At 49.6% G+C, this 22690-nt stretch overlaps 9 protein-coding genes across 9 annotated transcripts; 4 read left to right on the top strand and 5 right to left on the bottom strand.

The window, feature by feature from the left end:
• Positions 1–680: 680 nt before the first annotated feature.
• PADG_02302 (uncharacterized protein) lies at positions 681–1346 on the top strand (the record flags this gene model as incomplete). The annotated part of the gene is made up of 2 exons (XM_010759008.1): positions 681–772; positions 857–1346. The coding sequence occupies 2 exons, from the start codon at positions 681–683 to the stop codon at positions 1344–1346; spliced, it is 582 nt and encodes a 193-aa protein (XP_010757310.1).
• Positions 1347–1883: 537 nt separating this feature from the next.
• Positions 1884–2192, bottom strand: PADG_02301 (uncharacterized protein; the record flags this gene model as incomplete). The annotated part of the gene is made up of 1 exon (XM_010759459.1): positions 1884–2192. The coding sequence occupies one exon, from the start codon at positions 2190–2192 to the stop codon at positions 1884–1886; it is 309 nt and encodes a 102-aa protein (XP_010757761.1).
• Positions 2193–3414: 1222 nt separating this feature from the next.
• On the top strand, positions 3415–5347 carry PADG_02300 (uncharacterized protein; the record flags this gene model as incomplete). The annotated part of the gene is made up of 6 exons (XM_010759007.1): positions 3415–3664; positions 3743–3816; positions 3888–3972; positions 4034–4240; positions 4307–4567; positions 4698–5347. 6 exons carry the CDS (start codon positions 3415–3417, stop codon positions 5345–5347), a joined length of 1527 nt encoding a protein of 508 aa, XP_010757309.1.
• A 2437-nt stretch (positions 5348–7784) lies between these two features.
• Positions 7785–9778, top strand: PADG_02299 (choline-phosphate cytidylyltransferase; the record flags this gene model as incomplete). The annotated part of the gene is made up of 4 exons (XM_010759006.1): positions 7785–8422; positions 8559–8909; positions 8994–9453; positions 9533–9778. 4 exons carry the CDS (start codon positions 7785–7787, stop codon positions 9776–9778), a joined length of 1695 nt encoding a protein of 564 aa, XP_010757308.1.
• A 574-nt stretch (positions 9779–10352) lies between these two features.
• PADG_02298 (uncharacterized protein) lies at positions 10353–12273 on the bottom strand (the record flags this gene model as incomplete). The annotated part of the gene is made up of 2 exons (XM_010759458.1): positions 10353–11627; positions 11755–12273. 2 exons carry the CDS (start codon positions 12271–12273, stop codon positions 10353–10355), a joined length of 1794 nt encoding a protein of 597 aa, XP_010757760.1.
• Positions 12274–13257: 984 nt separating this feature from the next.
• Positions 13258–15716, bottom strand: PADG_02297 (rRNA-binding ribosome biosynthesis protein UTP25; the record flags this gene model as incomplete). The annotated part of the gene is made up of 5 exons (XM_010759457.1): positions 13258–14176; positions 14261–14838; positions 14894–15093; positions 15150–15532; positions 15589–15716. The coding sequence occupies 5 exons, from the start codon at positions 15714–15716 to the stop codon at positions 13258–13260; spliced, it is 2208 nt and encodes a 735-aa protein (XP_010757759.1).
• A 304-nt stretch (positions 15717–16020) lies between these two features.
• PADG_02296 (eukaryotic translation initiation factor 3 subunit F) lies at positions 16021–17213 on the top strand (the record flags this gene model as incomplete). The annotated part of the gene is made up of 3 exons (XM_010759456.1): positions 16021–16125; positions 16198–16910; positions 16976–17213. The coding sequence occupies 3 exons, from the start codon at positions 16021–16023 to the stop codon at positions 17211–17213; spliced, it is 1056 nt and encodes a 351-aa protein (XP_010757758.1).
• Positions 17214–17902: 689 nt separating this feature from the next.
• PADG_02295 (uncharacterized protein) lies at positions 17903–19406 on the bottom strand (the record flags this gene model as incomplete). The annotated part of the gene is made up of 4 exons (XM_010759005.1): positions 17903–18405; positions 18544–18663; positions 18738–18870; positions 19215–19406. The coding sequence occupies 4 exons, from the start codon at positions 19404–19406 to the stop codon at positions 17903–17905; spliced, it is 948 nt and encodes a 315-aa protein (XP_010757307.1).
• A 704-nt stretch (positions 19407–20110) lies between these two features.
• PADG_02294 (uncharacterized protein) lies at positions 20111–22657 on the bottom strand (the record flags this gene model as incomplete). Its single annotated transcript, XM_010759455.1, has 1 exon — positions 20111–22657. The coding sequence occupies one exon, from the start codon at positions 22655–22657 to the stop codon at positions 20111–20113; it is 2547 nt and encodes an 848-aa protein (XP_010757757.1).
• Positions 22658–22690: the final 33 nt, after the last annotated feature.

Raw genomic sequence — 22690 nt, 5'->3', positions numbered from 1 at the left:
GGGGGGGGGGGGGGGGGGGGGGGGGAGAGGATATATGTAAACTGGCGCGAAAATTACCTTCAAGCAACCCTGAGCGACATTTAAGACGGCTCACGGCCCCTCCCGCCGAAAATTCTACCGCTCATTAAACATTTGTCATGTCTGTCTAGTGCGCGGGTTTTCTACAAGGCGAAATGAGATAGATGTATTACATGTATGGGATGTACGGAGCCGTAAGGGGCCTCCGAAGTCAAAAATATTCCGCCTGAAGGCGCGCGATGCTTCGGGCGGATGCTCAGAAAGTGGTTCCGATGCAAGTTCGTTGGCACGAGCGATCTTATTCGTCCATCAGAATGTTTTGGGGGAGCACTTGGGTGATTAAGCATCTTTTCAATTCCAGCGAGGGATGAGGATCGAAACGTTTCGAATTTCTGATTGACGCAAATTTCTCATTAACCAGCCATAGAAAAATGCTGCTTGCTGTTGCTGCGTGTTTTTTTTTTTTTTTTTTTTTTTTGGCTTTTCTCTTACTGTATGTGGGAAAGCGCTGGGTTCCAAGCTTGCCGCTGCTGCTTCTGCGTAGAGGTGAACATCCAGGCTGTGTGTTCTATGATTCTACTCCGAAGGATGCGGATATATGGTCGCCGCCCAATCTGGCGGGAAGTTCCCGGGCAGCAAACTACAGAGTGAGAAGATATATCATGTATCGAGCTACTCCTGTCTCTACCAAACTCTCCCGATCTCTTGACGATGAGAGAGAGCAGCCTTCGCAGACGGAGACACTGGTTGCGAGGTCAGGACAATGTATCCCGCGACGCACTTTTTGATGCATTTATCAAGTGAGAGGCAACGACCACGCATAATCCATTTAGTCAAGTCAGACGTTTGGAAGCGGACGGAAGAAAATGCGTACCAGAGAGGGATTGGCAGTGTGTCACATGGGAGGACACGATTCCCCCCAATATCCCGAGGCAACAAAGCGGATCATCCCAGACAGACACTCTAAGAATAAGATGTTAAAGAAGTCCCAGTTCCTCAAGACCAGCGCCTCTGTATTCGCCTCTCCCTCTCCTGCGCTGGCCCCGATATGTCCACGCACCCTCACTCTCCACGAGATTGCTCCACGAGATTGCTCCACGAGATTGCCCCAGGTTATTCAGCAAACCCATCGCATGACAAGTCACCTATTTCCGCCCCCTCCCCCCTCCCCTCGCCGCCTTCTAGAACTCCTTCACGAAAGGAGGGCAGCAAATGGCCTCATAGTCTCTACAGTCTCTCCAAGCAAGCCCTACCGGGGGCAAACTGGCAACAAAGACCAAGAGAGCGATGACAAAGCATCAGGGACCCCAGCTTTCAGCAATGGTTGAAATGCAAGACCATCAATGAAATGTCTGGATGCTGATGATAAGCGCGCACGTAGCAAATCTCCAACCTAGTAGTTAGTTGGGGCCTCTGCTTCGCGACATCCATCTTCTGCTCCTCCAACCGTGGTATATAATACACGCGTGTTATAACTGTAGAATAGACACAGTAACATAGTCAAGAATGATGCTTGAATCTATTGCGGGTTGCATGCTTTCACTGTGGGATCTGTAATATCATATTTAAAAACATTCTAAGTAAGAATAAAAACGCTTGAAGGTTTCAGGAATAATTTCGAGAAAAATCTATCGTCCTCTTTAAAAGGAAGGTCTTAAGGATTTCTCTTGCTTCTTGTTTCTAGGAAGAGAGACTGAAGAGTCACGCAACTATCGCAAGACAAAGCTTGAGGTGCTGTTCCAGGGAAGAAGAGCCTTGGAAGCGGGAAGCTTGCAGAAAGTCATAACAAACCTACAGACAGGAGGCACAGAATCAAGACAGTTGGGGGAGATAGAAACTGTAGGAAAACACATGCGACCAACTAGTCAACCAACTGGCTCCCATATAACTACATAACTACCTAGGTCCTGCGCTGAGCTGAGCTGTGAGTTGTTGAGTTGTTGAGTTGTTGAGTTGTTGACGTTTTTGACGTTGTTGACGTTGTTGACGTTGGCCCCCCGGGGCGGCCGTAGCAGAGCAGCCCGTCTCGTGTCTGTGCCTGTTGTCCCCCTTCCGGCCACGCGCGACTTGCCGCTGCCAGAAGCCTCCCAGCTGCTTGCCCGCGCCAAATTCTCTTCCAACTCTTCCAACTCCCAACTCCCAACTCCCAAAAAAACTCCCCAAACTCCAGCCATAGCCGCTAAGGTTGGTCAAACCCACCACCACCACCACCTCCACCACCACAACCACCACCTCAACCCGTTCCAACCAACTCCCACTTCAACCCAACTCCCATCGAATTGCCAGCGTCTGCTATTCCACCAGAACAACAACTCCCACCCACGCTGCTCACATTCCCCAGATCCCTCCATCCTGCTTCCAGAAATCGCCTCGTCTGCCCGCCCAATCCACAACTCCTCCTCCTCCTCTTCCTCCGCATTTATCTTCGCCAGCTCTGTTGAAATCTCTTCATTGCGCCTAGCAAAACCCAGCCTTGCCTGTTCCTCGTTCCCTTCCGTTTGGCGCCTGGCAACCAGCTGCTCCGAACTTCCCTCTACTCCATCCAACTCTCCAACTCTCCAACTCTGCCCTTCCGGCCAAGCCCATCCCCCCCCCCTTCCCCTCTCCTCTCCCCCCCTCTCCTCTCCCCCCCTCCTCCCCCTCCTCCCCTCCCTCCCCTTCTACAAGAAAGACCTTTTCCTTCTCACTCCCCACCAACACCTTCCTGAACAACCGCAGCTTCTTATCCTCTCCTGCCGCTCGCTCGTGTATGCTCCCCTCCTAGCGACTACTCTTCTCTCATCATCGGTGTCCCCTTCAATCATGGGACAAACCTTATCGGAACCTGTCGTAGAGAAAGTGAGTTTTTTGCCTGCTGCCCCGCCTTGCCCTTTTTCCCCTGCTGTCGGTACAGACACGTTATTATCGTCCACACCAAAAATATATTTCCTCCCCGTATCCTCCCTCCATGTCCCACGTCGTTGTGCTTGTTGTTTGCGTCTTGTGACATATTTTCGGGGCTGGAAAATTTACTTGTTTCGTGCCGAATGTCGTGTGTCTACTGTCCTGTTCCTGGGAGTCTAGCAACCCCGGAGTGCCTGGATTGTGGCTTTTTTCCGTTTTCACTCAACTATCCGTCCCGGTCGTTTTCTACAACTAGCACTCCGCTCTTATGCCAGTCCTGATTATTTGACACATACTTGCTCTTTTTTTTAAAATTTTTAATTTTTTTTAATTTTTTTAATTTTTTTTTTTAAAAAAAAGAAAAAAAAAAAAAAAAAAGGAAGGGTTCCGTTTATCCACCTTTCACTAACACACCATGGCAAATGCCAACCAAAAAAATTATAGATATCAGACGAAAGCCAAGATGAATGCGTCCTGTATGGAGTGTCTGCTATGCAAGGATGGAGAATAAGCATGGAGGACGCACACGCCGCAGTCCTGGACCTGCAAGCGAAATACCTAGACAAGAATCACCGACCCACCGATCCCAGTAAACGCTTATCCTTCTTCGGTGTCTACGATGGCCACGGCGGGGAGAAGGTCGCCTTGTTCGCGGGAGATAACGTCCATCGCATCGTTGCGACACAAGAAGCCTTTGCGAAAGGTGATATCGAGCAGGCGCTGAAGGATGGGTTTTTGGCGACTGATAGGGCGATTTTGGAAGGTATATTAAATTATACGAACTGATCTATTTATGGTTCACACGACTTGGAAGTTGCCTGTGCTAATATTTTTAATACAGATCCAAAGTACGAGGAAGAGGTCTCGGGATGCACAGCGTCTGTGGCGGTCATTTCAAAGGATAAGATTATAGTGGTATGTTGTTCATCATGCTGGCGGTGTCTTCGGTTTCGTGCAACTGTGCACTAATGTGTGTATCGTAACAGGCAAATGCTGGTGATTCAAGATCCGTCCTTGGAGTCAAAGGGCGGGCAAAGCCTTTATCCTTCGACCACAAACCACAGAATGAAGGTTTGTGATCCTCAATGACTGCATTTCCATGACGACCACTGTTTCTTACAAATGCGAACAGGTGAAAAGGCACGGATAAGCGCTGCTGGCGGCTTCGTTGATTTTGGCAGAGTTAATGGGAACCTCGCACTCTCCCGTGCGCTGGGCGATTTCGAATTCAAAAAGAGCGCAGACCTGGCACCAGAACAGCAGATTGTCACGGCGTATCCTGACGTAACTACACATGAGATCACGGAGGATGATGAGTTCCTTGTCATTGCATGTGATGGTATGTAATTTTCACTCTTTTCCGTCTAGCGACCATTTCCTTCCAGTTCTAACGAATGCTATCCAGGTATTTGGGACTGCCAATCGTCACAGGCTGTGATTGAATTTGTCAGACGCGGCATCGCTGCGAAGCAGGAGCTGCATCGGATTTGCGAAAACATGATGGACAATTGCTTGGCGTCTAATAGCGAGACGGGCGGTGTGGGGTGCGATAACATGACCATGATCATTGTCGGATTGCTCCACGGCAAGACCAAGCAGGAGTGGTACAAGACCATCTCAGAACGCGTGGCGAATGGTGACGGACCCTGCGCTCCGCCTGAATATGGTATGTGGCATTTCCCTTCTTCTCCCCCTGTCACCTTAACTCCTGCCCATCTACACATCTTAACCCATGTCACCTCCCCCAAAAAACCCCGCAAACAAAACACTCACCCCAAAACCACCCCAACTCACAGCCGAATTCCGTGGCCCCGGAATCCGCCGCCAATTCGACGACACAAACCTTGACGACTACGAGTCGGGCCTTGACAATAACTCGCGCCTTCGCGGCGGGCGATCGGGCTGCATTATTCTGCTTGGCGACGGGACGGAGGTCATGACCGACATGGCCGAGGAGGATATGTTTGATAATGCCGATGCAGAAGAGGAGGAGAGGGATTTGGAGAGTCAGGTGCGTAAGGGCCAGGGACGCGGAAGTGGAAGTGGAAGCGCGACTGGGCCCAGGCGTGTCCGGGATGATGAGGAGGATGAGAGTGAAAGTGAGAGTGAGAGTGAGAGCGAGAGCGAGAGTGATGACGATCTGGGGGTCAGGGCGGGGACGCCGGAGCCGGAGCCGGAGCCGGAAGGGCGACGGGGGAAGTCGCAGTCGAATCGCCAGACGACACCGCAGGCTGAGACGAGGGGCCAAGGGCACGTGCAGGGAGGGAAGCAAGAGCTGGACGGGGCGAAGTCGCCGCGGGTAATTTCTGTGTCGCCTTCGTCGACGACGCCGAATGATGTGTTGTCTGGTGGCGGGGAGAGGGCTGGTGCTGGTGCTGGTGCTGGTGCTGGGTCAATGTCTACGGGTTCGGGTTCAGGTTCAAATACGGCTGGGACAAAGTCATGATTTTTCTATTCTTTCCTTTTCTTTCCTTCCCCCTCCCCATTTTCTTCTTCCCTTCTTCCGTTCTTCCCTTTTTCCTTTTTCTTTTTCTGCTTGTCTTGTGTTTTCTGTTTTTCTTTCTTTGTTGTCTGTCCCGTGGTTTTCTTGTTTATTCTACATATGTTTTGCGTTCCTCCAACCTTCTTGACTTCTTTCCTATAACTTTGTGTTGAAAAAGAGATCCTGTCAAATTCCGCTTGACTTCTTTACTTGACTTCTTGCGTACCCCCTCCTCCCCCTTTAATTCCCCCCCTCTTTTTAATATTCCCTCTTCCCCTCCCTCAAGTCTATCTCCCTCTGTGACTGTCTTATCTGTTCTGGGCTGTAGTGGTATGAGTAACAAAGAATGAGTTTTTCTTCTCTTTTCTTTTTTACCACAAAAAAAAAAAAAAAAAAAAAAAAGAAAGAAAGAAAAAAGAAAAAATAGAAAAAGAAAGACGAAAGAAAAAGATGTCATGAGAGTTTTATATGGAGAAGAGCTCCTTGTCGATGACGGATGTATTGAGCGGGTTATGTGGTATATGTGTATGTGTGCGGGAGGACATATGATCTGATCTGATCTGATACGGGGACGGAATGGCGACGATTTGATTTAATATGATATGGTGCGGAAACGGGATGGGATGGGATGGGGGGGTGCGTTCAACCTCTTTGACTATTAATGAATATACTACATGAGTTTATACACTTCTTATTGTTTTCCATGTTCGATTTGCGTGCTTCCTGCCTCCCCTTTTTGCTAATCTTTCACACCGTCTAGCCCTTCGCTTCTCGTCCCCGGCCCCTCCTTGTGCATGTTCCTTTGCTCAACCACCGCCTTCGATCCACCCACAAAAGCTCGTCAGGTATCTAATCTAACTCCCCACCCCAGCAGCAGCAGCAGCAGCAGCAAGAACTGTCCATCCATCCGTCCATCCGCCCGTTCGTTGAGGAATAGCTATGAATGTGGGGGTGTTGCTGTTTGGCTTCTTTTCTTACTTTATTTTTCCTTCCCCTCTCTTCCTCTTCTGCTGCTTCTTAATTATCAGATGCCTTCTTCAGTCGTTATTTGTAATCATCAGTCTGGTTTTACTCTGGCTCTGCGTTTTGTTTCTGCGCATGCTCCGGCTATGTGAGAGTGCTCTTTTGCCAGCGGAGAAGAGGAGGAGGAGGAGGAGGAAAGATATAATCCTTTTTAGCATTTATTATAATTGTCATCGGTATTTTCATAAGGCGGTTTCTCCATCTCCCTGTTTCTCTTGTCTTCCCTCTACACACTTCTAAGCTGACAAGTTTGAAACGTTGCGGTTGAAAGAAAAAAAGAAGAAGAAGAAGAAAAAAAAAAACACATGTATACATCCAATCGATTTGCTGGCTAACCTTGGTGGTTTCAATGCATATAAGCAATCTTGACTTCATGTTGATTTCCCACGAGTGTAGATGCATAGAATTTCTGTGTCTGCGATTGCACTTCTTCTGTCTTCTCCTTCTCCAGGTAGTAAAGAAAGGGGTTCCCAATAAAAATGCAGATACAATAAATATGCCGGATCTTGCGCGCTCTCTTCTGCTGCTGCTCTTCTGCTCTTCTGCTCTTCTGCGCTGGCCAATTCTCCGTGCTTAGTCATCCCACGCCCGGGATAGGCTGAACCAACTAAGCCTCAACTTTTTGCACTTTTCCAACCTTCAACCTTCAACCTCGAACCATGTTTCGTCTCCAGCTCTTCTTCCTCTGGTCTGATTCTTTTTTCCCGTCTTCTTCTCTCCCCTCTGATCTCAACCTGCCGCTTTCTCTCTCCTCCCTCTCTCCTCCCTCTCTCCTCGCCTCCTAATTCTGTTCATGCTCTCTCATCCTTACTCAACTGCCCTCCTCGGCCTCTCCCGCACCTTCACTCAATACCTATACCTATCCCGTCCTAGGTTCCAGTTCCCAGCTTCAGCCCGTTGCGCCGTAGCCACTCCCACGCGGGTCCTCTGCTGGCCGCTTGTTCCCTGCTGCTGGTTCCAAGGGAAATTCTCTGCTTAGCATCCGCCCAACTCCTGACATTCTTATTTTTATTCCATTCTTCTCCTTTTCTTTTCTTTTCTTTTTTTTTTTTTTTTTTAACTTTACTCTCCCCTTTTTTTCATCCGTCGTCCTCCATACACCCGAAAACTGAATTATATATATATATATATATTATCTCTAATATCCTCCTTCAAATCACGTCACTCTCTCTGTCCCTTGGTTCTTTTTCTCCCAATTGATTGAGTAAAGGATCCAGCTCCCTTCCAACACCCCCCCCCCCCCCCCCCAAGCGGTGAAAAAAGGGGGCCTCATCGCCTCCCCCCAAAAAAAATAAAAATTAAAAAAAAATTAAAAAAATTCAAAATAAACCAACAATCCACGAAACAAAAAATACAAAATACGAATATACACCTGACAATGTCATCCCCATCCTCCACCCGCTCCGCCTCAAAGCGGAAACGGAGCAACTCCCATTCCACAGCGGCCGCTAACCCCAAACCCTCAATCATTGACCTCCAGCCCTCCTCCCGCGATGCCTCTGCCGAGGAAGGCGACTCCACCACCGCCGCTTCATCATCGCTCAAACACGGAAATCCCATCCCTTCCCTCGATTCCTCCAACAGTCCCCCATCCAAACGACCCCGTAATCGCTCAACCGCCGCCGCAGCAGATACCGCAAACACATTAGCCTCCACCTCCCCAAACGGCACCTCTAAGACAATCACAGCCAACTCCAACTCCACCTCCATCAGCAAAGAAGACCCAGGCGAACCATCCGAGACGACCGAGGCGAGCGCCGATATTGAGGAGAGAGCTGCCAAGAGGCGCACCGGGCCTTCTTCCACGACCTTGTACAGGACCCCGAGTTTGGCGACGACGGTTCGAACGGCGACGGCTGCTAGTGTGGGCACTCGCAACAAGGAGGAGCAGGAGCGCCTGAAGCCGCCGGAACGTGCGGGTTTGCAGGATCCCGCGGGTTATCACACGAACCCACCCCCAACTGGGAGGCCCGTTCGGGTGTATGCGGATGGGGTGTTTGATTTGTTTCATCTCGGGTATGTTATTCTTTTCAGATTCCTCCCCTCTCTCCTTTATTTCTTGTTATGGCGGCCCCTCTGTTTCATGGCATATCCACCCACCACATTTTCACAAACAAAGATCAACCTAACATCCACCATCCAAACCACCTAGCCACATGCGCCAACTTGAACAAGCCAAGAAGGCCTTCCCGGAAACCTACCTCATCGTAGGCGTAACCTCGGATCACGAAACGCACAAGCGCAAAGGATTAACCGTATTAACGGGCACAGAACGGTCCGAGACAGTCCGCCACTGTCGATGGGTCGATGAAGTCATACCCGATTGCCCCTGGATCGTCACACCGGAGTTCCTTGAGAAACATCAGATCGACTATGTCGCGCATGACGATCTGCCATATGGCGCTGCGGAGGGCGATGATATATACGCGCCAATTAAGGCGCAGGGGAAGTTTTTGGTCACGCAGAGGACGGAGGGGGTTAGTACGACGGGGATTATTACCCAGTACGTTTTACCTCCACTCCCCTTCCTCTTTGGATCCTCTATTGTTAAATTTCCTTTTTCAAATTATTTGCTAACATCTCCCAGCATCGTCCGCGATTACGAAAAATACATAACCCGCCAACTAAAACGCGGCACCTCCCGCCAAGAATTAAACGTCTCCTGGTTGAAAAAGAACGAGCTCGAAATCAAGCGCCACGTCGCCGAACTGCGCGACTCCATCAAGAATAATTGGTCCGTCACTGGGCAGGAGCTTGGCAAAGAGCTCCGGCAGTTCTGGGCAAACAGTCGACCTTCCAGTCCGGCACGGAATGTCAGTGGGGGGAGCATCGACTCTCCGCGAACGGGCGCGATAAGTCCAGGTAATAATGGTAATGGTAATGGCAGCTATTTCGGTATTGGGACTGGGGCCGGAAATCGATCGCAGTTACACAGACTTGACATCCCGCCCAGCCGGCCGGAGAGTCCTGGGGCGGGCGGGGTGGGTAGGAGTGAGGATTTTGCGACGGGTTATAGTTTGGGGTTAATTGGGGGGGTTCGGGCTTGGGTGAGTTTTCGTCTCGTAATTCATAATTCCTTTTCTGTGAGACGTGCATGTGCTGATTGTGTTTTGGTGATGTTTGAAGATGACGCGCAGTCGTACGTCGCTAAATGATACGGAGAGCAGGCATGTGGGTACGGATCCGGAACAGGTCTCGTCGCCGTCGGCGAGTGATGAGGATCGAGATCGGGAACGGACGGTTGGGGTGGAGAGGCCGCTACAACAGAAACAACAAGCACAACGCGGGAGGGCTAAGGAAGTTGAAGCTGGTGCTGGGAGGAAGGAGTCGGTTGATGGGACTACAGCTACGCCTATGGATGTTGAGTTGTGAGATGGAGGGGCTTGCGTGGTGCATTTGAGTTTCGGGGTGTGGTGGACGGATGGTTTGTGGAGTGGGACTCGCGGCTGGGAGTTGTTGAGCGACGTTGGAGGGGGATGATGTCTTTTTCCTCTTTTTTGTTGCCGTATGTAGATTTTGTGTATTCATAGATGGATGGATGGACGGAGGGAATTGGGAAGAGGAAGGGGTGGTTAGGGGTGGTACATGGGAATTGGTACATGATTGCAGGGTTTACCTGGGGCATGAGTGTATAATGCATGTGTGAAGTGGGTCGATCGTGGCGGCCATGCGCTGAGCAGATGGAGATGAAGGTGAAAGGGGGAATATGCCAAGGTGAACCAGCCAACGAAGGGAGATACAAAATGGTATAAAAGTTTCTGGGCATGAGTAAATAAGTAATGGTGTTGGTGAGATGGGGAAGTACGAGAGACGTTGTATATAATTTGTGTTTGCGACTAGAAAACGAACATGCTCTATCTATGTACATCTATGTTTGCCATGATTCCGCTCCATAACGCCCATTATAAACTTATACATATACCAGATCCCCCCCTTTCTCAAAACATCAATCCCATCCACTCAAATTCAAACCTGAACGCCTGCTCCTATTCCCCTCACCCCCTTCACCCCCTTCACCCCCATCATAATCCCCCAACAGCTCCCTCCCCTCCTCCGCCTCCGCCAACCGTGCATCCTCCACACTCCATACCCGCATATGTCTCGCCCGTCGTCGTTGAACCCCATCACAAGCCCCATCCTCTCCCCCATCATCATCACCACCACCACCACCGCTCCCTTGCCTCTTCTCCTTCGCCGACGCCACATACATGGCACTAGCAACAATAATCCCAGACCCAGCCCAACTCACCAACGACGGCGTCGCATTGAATACGATCTTATCGTACAACACCGCAAAGAGCATCTGCGTGTACACCATGGATGTCGCCTTGGAGCCATGCGTGGATGGCTTGGCCGTTACCTGCTTACCCCCGTCTCCCTCCTCCACTTGTGCTAGTGCTTGCCCTCTCTGCCCCTCCTCCTCCAACAACCCCTCCTGCTCCGTATCGCCATCGACATCGACAACACCAACCGCCTCTTCCCCCACCACCACCGCCGGTTTCACTCCATTCCCCCCTCCGGTCACCGACGGCGGCACATACGATAACCCCGCCGTCAATAAAAATTGTAATATAAACCCGCACGTTCCCAGTCCAACCAGCAGCAACCACTCCGTGACATTTCCCGGCAACCGGAACGTGACGGATGGTATCAACAGCACACCCAGCAACGAGACCACGGTCGTTATAGCGCTGAAATACGTCACGCTAACGAGCGGGTGGGCGCGCTTGCCGATTATGCGGATGGAACTGTACGCCACCGTGGCGCCTAGAACGCCCAGGAGTGCGGAGAGGATGCCAAGTGTGCGTTTATATGGCTCGTCGTCTGTAGCAGCCGCAGCCGCAGCCGCATCAGCATCAGGAGACCCCCCAACAACCGCTGAGAAAGCGTGAACAAGCAACGACGGCTTGGCAATCAACACGACACCAGACAACGAGACCAGCGCGGCCATCTGCTGTCTGCGCGTGAAGGTCTCGTTGGGCATGATTAGTGAGCACAGGTAGCAGGAGCCGATGGGGGCGAGGAAGGTTAGGACTGTTGCTTCTGAGAGGGCGAGGTAGAGGAGGGAGTGGTAGAGGCCGAAGACGCCGAAGAAGCCACTGATGCCGCGGAGGAGGAGGAGGGGGCGCACGGCGCGCCGGCCGAGGGGGTGCGGGACGCGGGTGTAGGCCATATAGAGGGCGCTGAGGAGGACGGTGGAGCCCATGCGGACGAAGAGGATCTGGATGGGTGGGGGAGGGGTTAGTTGGGTGGTTTTTATTTCTAATTTCTAATTTCATATTTTATTTTCATATTTTATTTTGGGTTAATACAGATGTGGTGTGTTTGTGAAACTGCAAGCCACGCACCTGAAACGGATGCATGCCTTTCCCATGCTTCCCATCCAACTGAAGCGTACGGGTCATGACGTTCATGGATGCGCCGAAGAACTGAGCGAGCATTACCAGGACCATCCCCTTGCTCATGAGCCATGAGTGATGCAGCTTGTGACGCCATGTTTGCATTGGCGGGGCGTTTCTGGTATTGTTCAGAGGGGAATTGGGCTGTGAGGGTTCCAGTTGATCCGGGAAGGCAGTCGGGGCGGAAACATGAAGGTCGAGAAATGGGGATTGGAGTTTATTGCCATGCTGGTCAGTGATGGCGGAAGAGGAAAGGGGAGGAGCAGTTTCTATTCTACGTGAATGAGACTCTGGTGATTCTTCATTTGCATCTGGATCTGGACGAGTGTAGTTGTAGAGAAGGCTCCCGGCGGAAGTCTGCCCATTGGATAATATCATCTCTCCGTCCTGAGACAGAGCATTGTTCGAGGGATCTGCGGATTCGACAGGCGGTTCCACCGCGCTCACTTCCTGTCGTCGGGTGGACATGGTCCGCGTATGACACTGATGAGGCGTCTTGGATATTTTGTTTCTGATATAAGTTCCAGGCTCTTTTGAAGAGAGAGAAAAGTTGTTCCGGAAGTAAATCTGTAATCCTTGAATCAACGAATGCCGCGAGAGAACGATTTCATATTAGGATCAGATAACGACTGCGGAGGGGAGGCCTCCAATGCGGATGTTCAGAATATCTATCTCCTCCGACTCCCGGAGACGAGAAAGCGTCTTTAATCAACTAGCATATAGCCAGATCTTTGCCTGGTATAAGCCCAGGGGACGATACTCTGCCTGAGAGTCCGTGGAATAGCCGATTGCGCTGGGGAGAACCGCGCTGATCCAATCACCCGTCGCAGGCTCCCAGAACCTTTATATGCGGCGTTAGGCTCCGAAGTTTATTACTTCAGCGATGTGGGGGCGATTTTCTCTGTTTGTCCCGCTCGGTAAAACTCTTGGGCGGGGGTACAAATATATCCGGAACATTTTTCTGGTTCTGGGCTGGAATTAAAAATTAAAGGGCTCTCCGCCTTGACAGTAGACCGATGGGTGCTGGAGGGAAACGCTATGGAGTACCGTTAAAGGGACTTAGTTACATGGTACAATCCATGTCGTTCGATCTGGTGAAATTCGTGATCGCGAGGTGCAAGTTAACTCTCTACGACTTTGCGGTTATTATATTTAGCTCGGAGAGTGGAACCATGCGACTGAGCTTTGCAACGATGTGCTGTCAATGTATGGCTCTAACAATAGAACAGCCCTTGACAGGACGCGGTCAGCAAATTTACGTTGGGAAGAATACAGATTTGCTTACCCGAGAGAACCGGAAAGGAGGAGAAGAATAGAGGGGAAAGATACATACATATATATATATATATATGTATACAAACAATCAAATAAATAAAAAGGAATAGATATAAGACATGGAATGATTCGTGGAGTATCCAAAACATGCTATGCTGAACGCAATACACAATCACCTTATACAAAACTAAACGTAGCCCCCCCCTTCTCCGTCAACATATTACCCAACCTCTTCGTCCCAACAATCCTCTCCATCTTCAAAGCATCCCATTTTGAAAACATCGCCCGCACACCCCCCTCCGCCGCCTCCGCCGTCCCCGCCGGATCTAAACCCAGAAACCCTACAACCTCCCCCCAGAAAACCGGGTTCTCCGGCACACCATACATGATAATCCTTTTCACTCCTCGGATGTGATAGCGGCGGAAATGGTGCGTTCGCTCCGTGTAGAGCAGGACCGAGTGGCGGCCGCTGAAGAAATGGGTCCGCGCCCGAGCCACGTCGCGCACAGATGTGTACTCTGATATGGCGCCGAAGGAGAGATGCTCCGTCTGTGAGGAGGTGGCGAGGTAGTTGCGAATGCGAACGAAGTCCAAATAGGATGGGATGAAGATTAGAGTGCCTGACGCTCTGGGGGTTCCTCCTCTGCCCGTGGAGCTGCGGATGAGAGATGAAAGAACTGTGCTGGTAAAGTACTTGAAGCGGTTTTCGGGGTCTTTCACGGGGGATGACGAATTGAATCTAGAGAAGGTCTGTTTGACGGGGACTGGCAGTGGAATGTCGAGGATAGCACCTTCGTAGGTTGGGGTGGCTTTGATTTTGCCTGCGGTGTTTTGCATCCGGGATGAGAATAGGGCGTTTATTTCGGGGGTGATGAAGGATGAGAAGGTGAGGGTCTGGCGGACGTATTTGGCCTGGTCATCTAAATACCAGTTACGGACGCGACTGAAGTCACAGCCGTGAGATTCTTTCGGCTGCAGGTTTAGGTGCGCGAAGACGTATTCGGTATGCTCCCAGTTCTGCATTAGGAGGGCGTCTGCTTGATCGACAATGGCTATCTCGATTGAAGAAAGGAAATCGAAGTCTTGTTTTTTACCACTGTGAATCGTTCAAAAAGAAGCCCGTCAGCTGCTTGATACCCAAGGGAAACCACAAGAAGAGACACTCGCAGCAAACACATACTCTTCTTTATCCATGACCATTCGAAGACCCAGCGGACTTGCCAGTATGATATCAGAATTGTAGAACTGTGAAAAGTACTTGATCGTTTTCCGTGTGAACTTCAAGCCCAACCTGAACATATCATCATCATTCCCACCAAACAGCTCCCGGAAGTCGTCCGGTTTGTGCTCCCACAACTTATCATCGGCAGCAGAAAAAGTCTCATGGAACCTGGCTTTATTTTCCTGCTGCTCAGGCTGATATAATTTCGTAATAGATTCCATGACCCGCACACAAGCTTGTCGAGTTGGTAATATGATCAACACTTTGGGGCGGGTAAAGCCTTGGTCTCGCAATTCCAGATCTGATTCGGGTTCCTTTTGCAGCCGAGAGTTGTTTTTCAACACCCGGTCTCGAGTTTTAAGGATATGGTTTAGAGCATGCAGGCAGTAGAGATCTCGGAACATTGCAGAATTGGATAGCGTTCTTGCACCGAAAAGCAAGTCTTGGTAGCCGAACATGTAAGGGACAAGGCTTGAAGCAAGGCTATCAAATTTAGAGATATGGTCGCCTGCATGGTTTGCCAGTTTTTGCTTCAACTAAACGATTTATTAGCTTCCTTGTGTGATGCCGTTTGCAGAGCAATTCACAGACCTTCAAATTATCAACACCCTGAGTTGCAGGCAGTACCTGTATTGTATGGCCTTCTGTGTTTGGCTGACTGGCCATCAGCCTTAACTTGCCTGGAAGTTCACTCTTATGCGATTGCCAGCCTTTTGAGGAGATAGCCTCTATCTTCTGCGATAGCAATGTACTGTCTACATTTGAGAAGTGTATTTCAAACGGATCCGATGCTGGCAAAGGTAGTCAGAATATATACATATATCATTTTTAGCAGCTGGTCACATACCATCGTTTTCGTCACCAGAATTCTCTGTTCTGACTTCGTCCATAGGCATATCCTCCATATCCTCCATTTCCTCGCCTTCAGAGCTTTCCTCGCCTTCTGATTCCAATAAAAGCCCCTCAGCATCGGATTCATCGGAACCCTTCACTTCAACATCGACTTTCTTGGAATTATGGTCCATTTTCCGCCTTTTTCTAGCCGGTCCACCGGCATCTTGCCCAGCATTAAACAACTGTAGTAACGTATTATATGGTTTCTCCGTCTTGTTCTCGTCCTCTTCATCATCACTGCTGCTGGGGGAACTTTCGTCGGGGGCCTCTAGCTGATCTTCTGCGTCTAGATCGCTTCCCGAGTGTACCGATCCATCCTCTGAGGAACCCCCATGACTTGGTCACAGTTAGTTTTTCCTTGTGAAGACAATGGCGATGGAAGAATATCGTACTGAGCTTCTGCCACCCTCGAGGCTTCGAAGGTCGGTCTTCGGCTTCCACGGCCGCCCTTCTGGCCCCTTCCGCGGCCTCCTCGAACATTAAATGGTGTGCTGCCCCCTCTTCCGCGGCCCGCAGCCATCTCCAATAGGTAAATTCCGAGCTACCTAAAAGCTGCTGCCAGGTTGCCAGATTGCCAGATCGCTGATGTTGTTATATTGCTTGTTGTCCCCCTGATTGTATTTTTTTTTTTTTTTTACGGGGAGGTTGAAAGTTTATCTTATCTTAGCGTGAAATCTACTCTTGGTGCCGCACACACACAATTTGAGCCCCATTTGAACCAACCGCAACCTGCAACATCTCCAGGCCGAACCAACAAGCAACATCAATTCCTCCCACCGCCTCTCCTGAAGCTTGCTTGTGACGTGGGATTTGTACTGCCCAGCATGGCTGATACCGATTCATTTCTCCATCTCTCGCGGCCTCTGGGCCCTGCTCCTGTTGGCGCTCAACCCTCCACTGGCCCTCTCAACGTCGTGATACTACCACAAGTAAGAATATAGCGCCCCCCTACAAGAAGCTCCAATGCATGAACATTCGCACTTCTAATGCCCTTCAAATAGGCGATATTTTCCATTCTTGATCATTCCCTTCGTCGCAATGCCGATCAGGAACGCGTCATTGGTACTCTCCTGGGGACCCGATCCGAGGATGGTTCTGAAGTCGAAATTCGGTCTTGTTTCGCAGTCGGACACACGGAGACAACCGACCAGGTCGAGGTTGATATGGAGTACCAGAAGCAGATGCTTGCTCTACACTTGAAAGCCAACCCCAAGGAAGTCCTTGTGGGTTGGTATGCTACATCCTCAGAACTCAATACCTTCTCTGCGCTCATTCAGAATTTTTACGGTAGCCAAGGAAATGGAACGTGGCCTCACCCAGCCGTACACTTGACAGTATCTACGGTTCCCGGGAAGGAGATTGAGACTAGGACATACATCTCAGCCCCGGTGGGCGTCACAGAGGAAAGAGCCGCTGATAGCGCTGCATTCATACCCGTGCCTTATGAAATCAGATACGGCGACGCAGAGAGGAATGGTTTGGAGGCCATTGCCGCTGCCAGAGACAGCGAAAATCACACCGCCAACCTGTTCACTGATATCGAGGCGCTCGAAAAGGCCATTGAAGATGTTCTGGGCATGATCGATCGAGTATCGAAATATGTTGAAAATGTAATGGATGAGGAAGCTCCCGCTTCAACTGCCCTGGGTCAATTCCTTCTCAACGCCCTCGCCTTGGCTCCAAAGGTTGACGCCGCTGATATCGAAAATGACTTGTATGTGCCCTCATATTCTCTTAGCGGTTTGCTGTATGATACTATCTATTAACCTATATCTACAGTAACAACCACATCCAGGATGTACTTGTGGTTTCCTACCTCGCAAACACCATCCGCACACAAATGGAGCTTTCCAACCGATTAGCAACTGCCCAACTAACTCTTGGTGGTGAGGGCGCCGCAAGTGCCCACGCTGGTGGTGCAGGTGGAGAGTCGGGAGGCCAGCGAGGCGGACGTGGCGGCGGCCGTGGACGAGGCGGTCAGCAGCGAATTCAAGACCGTGGTGGGGTCGAGGCATGAACGGAAATTAATATATGCAATTGCAAACAAATTACCAATCTGCAGATTTAACGGTTTCACCTCCATCCTTCGATAGTATACTTCCATTTTCTCTTTCTACGGGATGTGTAGTCGTCTGATATGGCTTGCCCCGTGGTTTTACCATACCACATTGCAGTGTTGCCCAGATTTGGGGCACAAAGCAAGGCGTCATTGGAGTCGTTTTTGGCCTTCGATTTTTGTCTGATTTTCTTTTCTTCTCGTTTGCTCTCATTTTTACCACGTGCCCACTTTACGACCCCTAGTTATTTTCCTTTCAAAAAGCGAGAGAAGCATTGCCTCTTAACACGAAATGATGAGATATGCAGACTTTGCTATTTCGTCATGTCGGGATATTATGACTGCTATGGAAAAAGCGTGAGATCTCGGTGTTGCATACATGATTTAAGATAGACAAAAGTGATCACTTCGTGAGGGCACATTCAAATTTTGTATATGTATACGTCCAACGGGGGGAAAAGATACAGATTTGATACATACTCACTATGCAGTGCTTTACGAACCCTAAGCACTTAAATAGAACAAACGCCCACCCTAGGAAGCCCAACACCACGCCATGCAATAAGAAACTTGGAGATGTAAACAGATTAATCCACAAAAGCGGCCCCTCTCTTCAAATCCAGGCCGACCCCAAACACATACCACCCAATTCAAGTAACAGAACCACCAGCAACACTCTTTCTCTTCTTCGCAACAACCCCCTCGGAGGTTGTATCAACTGCCCTCTTCCCCGTAACCGAAACAGACGAAGCCTTGCCCTTCCCCTTCTTCGGCCCTGCAGCCGTAGCAGAAGACCCATCCCCGCCCTCAACAACCGATTCCGCCAACTCCTCTAACCCCTTCTTTCCACTAGCCGCAACCTGGTCATCGTTCTGATCAAACGCCCTCCTCGCCTCCTTGAGTTCACGCTCGATGCGGAACAGCTCCTGCACACGGCCTAGTTTGACCGGGTCACGGCGCAGGGCGAAGCGGAAGTCATCGACTTTGATCTTCTGGCGACGCGAGTAGGTGGCGCACTGGGCAGCGGAGTGGCAGGTTTCGATTATGAAGTCTGTAACGATCTCGTCGAGGACGCGGAGGGTTTCGGGGAGGGGTTCCTGGGGGTAAGAGGGGTGTGGGGATGGGTCGCCATAGGCGTGTAGAAGGTGGCGTACTGTTTGTTTGTTTGTTTGTTTTTATTGTGCGTACTTTGTTAGAAGGTTTGTATATAAGGGGAGAAAATAGATTGAGGATTACGGGGAAAAACATGGGGAAGATGGCTTAAGGAGTAAAGGAAAGGGCAGAGCCATACACTCATTCCCAAAATTCAGCTGGCCCTGATGTCGAGTAAGTCGAACTCGCGGTTCAGCCATGCCGGTAGTCAGCTGTCTCACTTTGCGACGGGCTAGATAGTTGGTTGTATTCTCGTCCGCTGCATGCGGTTTTGCCAACTGCCTTCGTCTTGGGTGGAGGAGTGCCTTTCTTTTCGCCGGCTAGCGCATTCACCCAAGTCCGCAGAATTCAATGCCTGCTCGAGTTCGTAGTAATCCTGGTGATGAGGAGCATTCTTCACAAAATAGTGGAAATCACTAAGACGCTTTGTCGTTCCGTCGGAGGAGTTCGACGTTGATCCATGGCGCTTAGCGGTAATAGTTCAGTGGCGCGCGTCTAATGAGCGCTTGGCAGATGGACCGTGTTTTTGGGCGAGGACCGTCACTGGCCAAGTTTGTATGGATAGCTGGTTTCTACTCCACAACAGTAGACGAACGGAGCGGTTTATGATAAGATCTCGAGAGCTGGAGCAGGCACAACTGTAAAGAGTTGGAGGATTTTATATTGGGGATTTTGTAAAGGACTTGGTGTGAAACCTGTGTGAACGGCACAAACACAAAGCAATCGCCTGCTTCCCCTCACAATGGTCAGTGAATTCATTATATCTACCAGCCCTTCCCTCATACCCGGCCTTTTGTTACTCCTCCTCACCTTCTTCTCAGATGGCTGACATTGAGAGATATTCAATAGACTGCGTTCTTCAACTTCCAATCCCTCCTCCTCGTCATTCTCCTCATCATCTGCACAAGCACTTACGCCCATTCGATAATGCCGGGGATAATGGATCGCAACCAGAACGGGTATGGAAGTTTTGGATTCCTCCAAACCGTAGTGGATATACATGTTCTTTTTAAGTCTAGTTTGCTGACTGCAATATCGCTCGGTGGACGTTTACAGTTTCTTCGGGATCTTCTGGAAATGCGCTCGAGTTGGGGAACGGCTTAGTCCCTACGTCAGTTTATGTTGTCTAGCCATGGCTGTAAGTTCTTTTTTTTTTTGGGGGGGGGGGGGTAGAGCAAATGCATGAATACACTTGACATACATGTCTGTCTACTAACATGAGTCAATCACTTTCAGATATCGCTATTTTTTGGACAGTAAAAGGGTCAACTTGAACCAGTCTCGCTCTTATCCTCTCTTTCCTCCACTGCATGCATGGTGTTGGGAGTTTCGTGAGTTTATATATTGGGACTTTCTTTTCTTCTAGGATACACAGATTTGGGGCACTATAATGAAATTCATCAATAATGTTGAATGTTGATATAGAGTTTGCTCTTTGTTCGTCTCCAAAGGGGTTGCATAGCACATTATATCAAGTCTAAATTCCTATAATAAGTGATGGTTACATTTAACTATTTTATGTCGACACTGTATGGTACAATGAAAAGCGAAAATATCATATAAATATTAATTTACACGAACAGAACATCACCTACGATATATCCTAGTTAGGCAGAATGTCAATTCATTGACTCCTGCACAGCCGTCGATTTCCACTCGACTCTCAACTGGCTCTCTGTATTCTTCACTTTCCGCTATCTCGTCAACTATTCTCTTTCAACTGACTTGCCCCTTGCATCGCCATTGATTTTGGCCTCCACATTATCCAGCAGAGCAAATAATCGATCATAATCACGGACATATCGCATACCTTTCAACGTATATTCATCAACAGTCCACCCTTCCTTCACCATCGTATTCACTGCCTGAGCAGCCTGCTCCACCATCTGCATTTTGGAAAAGCCTCTGACCGCAGTATTCCAGGTATAGTCGTTAAACTTCATACCCTGCTTCGCCATCATATCGCGAATCTTCTCGATGGCTTGGGGCTGGCGCTCGCGAACAAACGCGCTGAGGAAGATAGTCCATGTATGGATCGTCGGCTTGACTTGTTCGAGGGGACGGTTGTTCTGGGATTGGAGAACGGCGCTGGGTGGTAGTGGTTGGAGCATGGTGCTCAGGACCGCGACACAATTTTCCATTCGATGTGCACGGCGATGCGCAAATTCATAGAGGAATGTGTTATATATATAGTCGGATTCCGCCAAGGGTCCGATGGCCTCATGCCCTTGATCGCGTAGCTCCAGAAAGCGGTCGAAGACGTTGCGCACTTCTCGTGTACTGCCCAGAATTCTTAGATATGCAGCAGTCATGATGCATAAAGCGTGGTTTGAAGGTGGGGATTCTTCCGATTCGTCAATATGTAGACCGTCCTGGCCTTCGTGAATGATGCCTAAATCCACGAGGGGTTGAATATTATGGGCTCTGCTATATATATTCAGCATGCGAGAGAACATATCGGTGTCTCCCCACCCTCCATCTGGGTTGAGGCGGTCCAGTGAATAGAAAATGTGGAGCATCTTGCTTGTGACAAACGGATTTGTCCTGAGAGATTCTTGACCACTAATCTCTCGTACGATTACATCAAGGTGCTGCAGATCACGACGGGAGACGGCATCATCCAAAAGGGATATATACGTATATGAGTTCGGAGAAAGGCCCTTCTCCCCCATCTCGTGTAGAACATGCGGCACGAACTCCGGGGCTTTCTGCTTCAGGGCGTTGCGGAAGATGATGTTCAGCATGGGCTGATTTAAAGGAACACCAAAATCTAAGATCTCAGGTAGGATCCTAAAATACCGCTGATTGTCCTTTTCAATCACATAATCCAAAGAAAGGAGCATGCAGCAACGGTCCAAAACATGCGGATTTGAGAGAATCTGAGGATAACAATGACAGGTTCGAACTAATTTTAAAGCCGCTAACGACCTTGAAATGTCGCCTTGCTTGACAAAAAGATCCATAAAGAAGGTTAGGGTCTGGTATTCGAGGTAAATTTTTTGGTTAACGACGGTGTCAAATGCGGCAGCCATATCCTCGGGAGGGACTTGAGAAAGGTACACGCGTATTCCGGGCTCGAATGCCTGAATGACCGGCCATTTGCTTGGATTAAGGCAGATACGTAGTGCTTTATGGTAGAGCTGGTTATATCGCTCATCCGGGGCAAAGTCCTTATCAAAATGAAATGCCCGAAGATACAAAAAGCACATTGCGATCATGTTAAAAGCCGCATATGGTGGTCTACTTGTCACGACAAGAAATGAAAGAGCAGCTCGTGGAGAATTGATGAGCAACCAAAGCGCAATGGGAGGCCATAGCCTCGCTCTTTCGTCCCGGGTAAGTTTGAACCATTGTCTCTCCAAATAGTGCAGGTCTTCTGTGACCCAGTTGATCCCAGTTAGCCATCTCATCGCCTCCTCTTCATAATCTAACTTTAGTTTTTCCCATAATGTTGACATATTTTCCCCTTTCAATTTGTGCTGATACAAACTGTGGAAATTGTTGTTCCAATGCGGATGAATTAAGGTTTTGGTATAGAGACATCTTGATCTCAAGAAGTATTCTCGCCGACGCTGAGAAGGTTTTAAAAAGCGGTGGCTCTCCGCCGCCGCTGCGTCTATCGCTTTATTGATGGCCTCCCGGATTGCTGAGTCTTTCCTTTGACGATCATCATTGTAGCTTTTTCTGCCTGAATCAGCACCAGGACTCTGCATGTAGATACTGCGCCAAGTGGTATGTGTAATTGTGTTTTCCGGAGGCAAAGGTGGAGCTATTTGAGCGTTAGCTCTAAAAGTACTATCTTCAGGGGTGGCAGTCTGACCCCTGGGAACATCTTGGTCCGAGTGAGATTTTTGATGGCTTGTGGAGATGGCAGTTGCGTCGGAATAGTATGGTCGGTTTTGAATAGAGGAGTTGTATAGGAAAGAGGCAATGAAACCCCTCCGTAGTAGGATTTGTCCCATAAGAAAACTGGCACAGCCAGCGAGATATGGAGTCTGTGTCCCTCGGTTCTGGGACGAGAGCAGAGCGGGAGAAAGTGAAATATGGTGGGTCCGTTTTGCGGCACTGGGGAGGGTAATATCGTGGCCCTGGACATTTTGAAGGAGGGCCCCAGGTCGGTTATGGTAAAATCTGGCTATATATGCAAGCTGCAAGATTTCACAGCGAAATGATAGACGCCTAATTGTCGAATGCTGGCCTGATTGCGAGCAACGGCGCTCGCAGCGATAAACACTGCATGGGCGAACGAGCATGCAGGGAGTCCAGCATTGATAGTGCAACTTGCT

The sequence above is a fragment of the Paracoccidioides brasiliensis genome (assembly GCF_000150735.1).
Source record: "Paracoccidioides brasiliensis Pb18 unplaced genomic scaffold supercont2.2, whole genome shotgun sequence".
NCBI classification, from domain to species: domain Eukaryota; kingdom Fungi; phylum Ascomycota; class Eurotiomycetes; order Onygenales; family Ajellomycetaceae; genus Paracoccidioides; species Paracoccidioides brasiliensis.
Note: the sequence above shows the minus strand (reverse complement) of the source record. Positions and strands in the feature narration are given on the sequence as shown.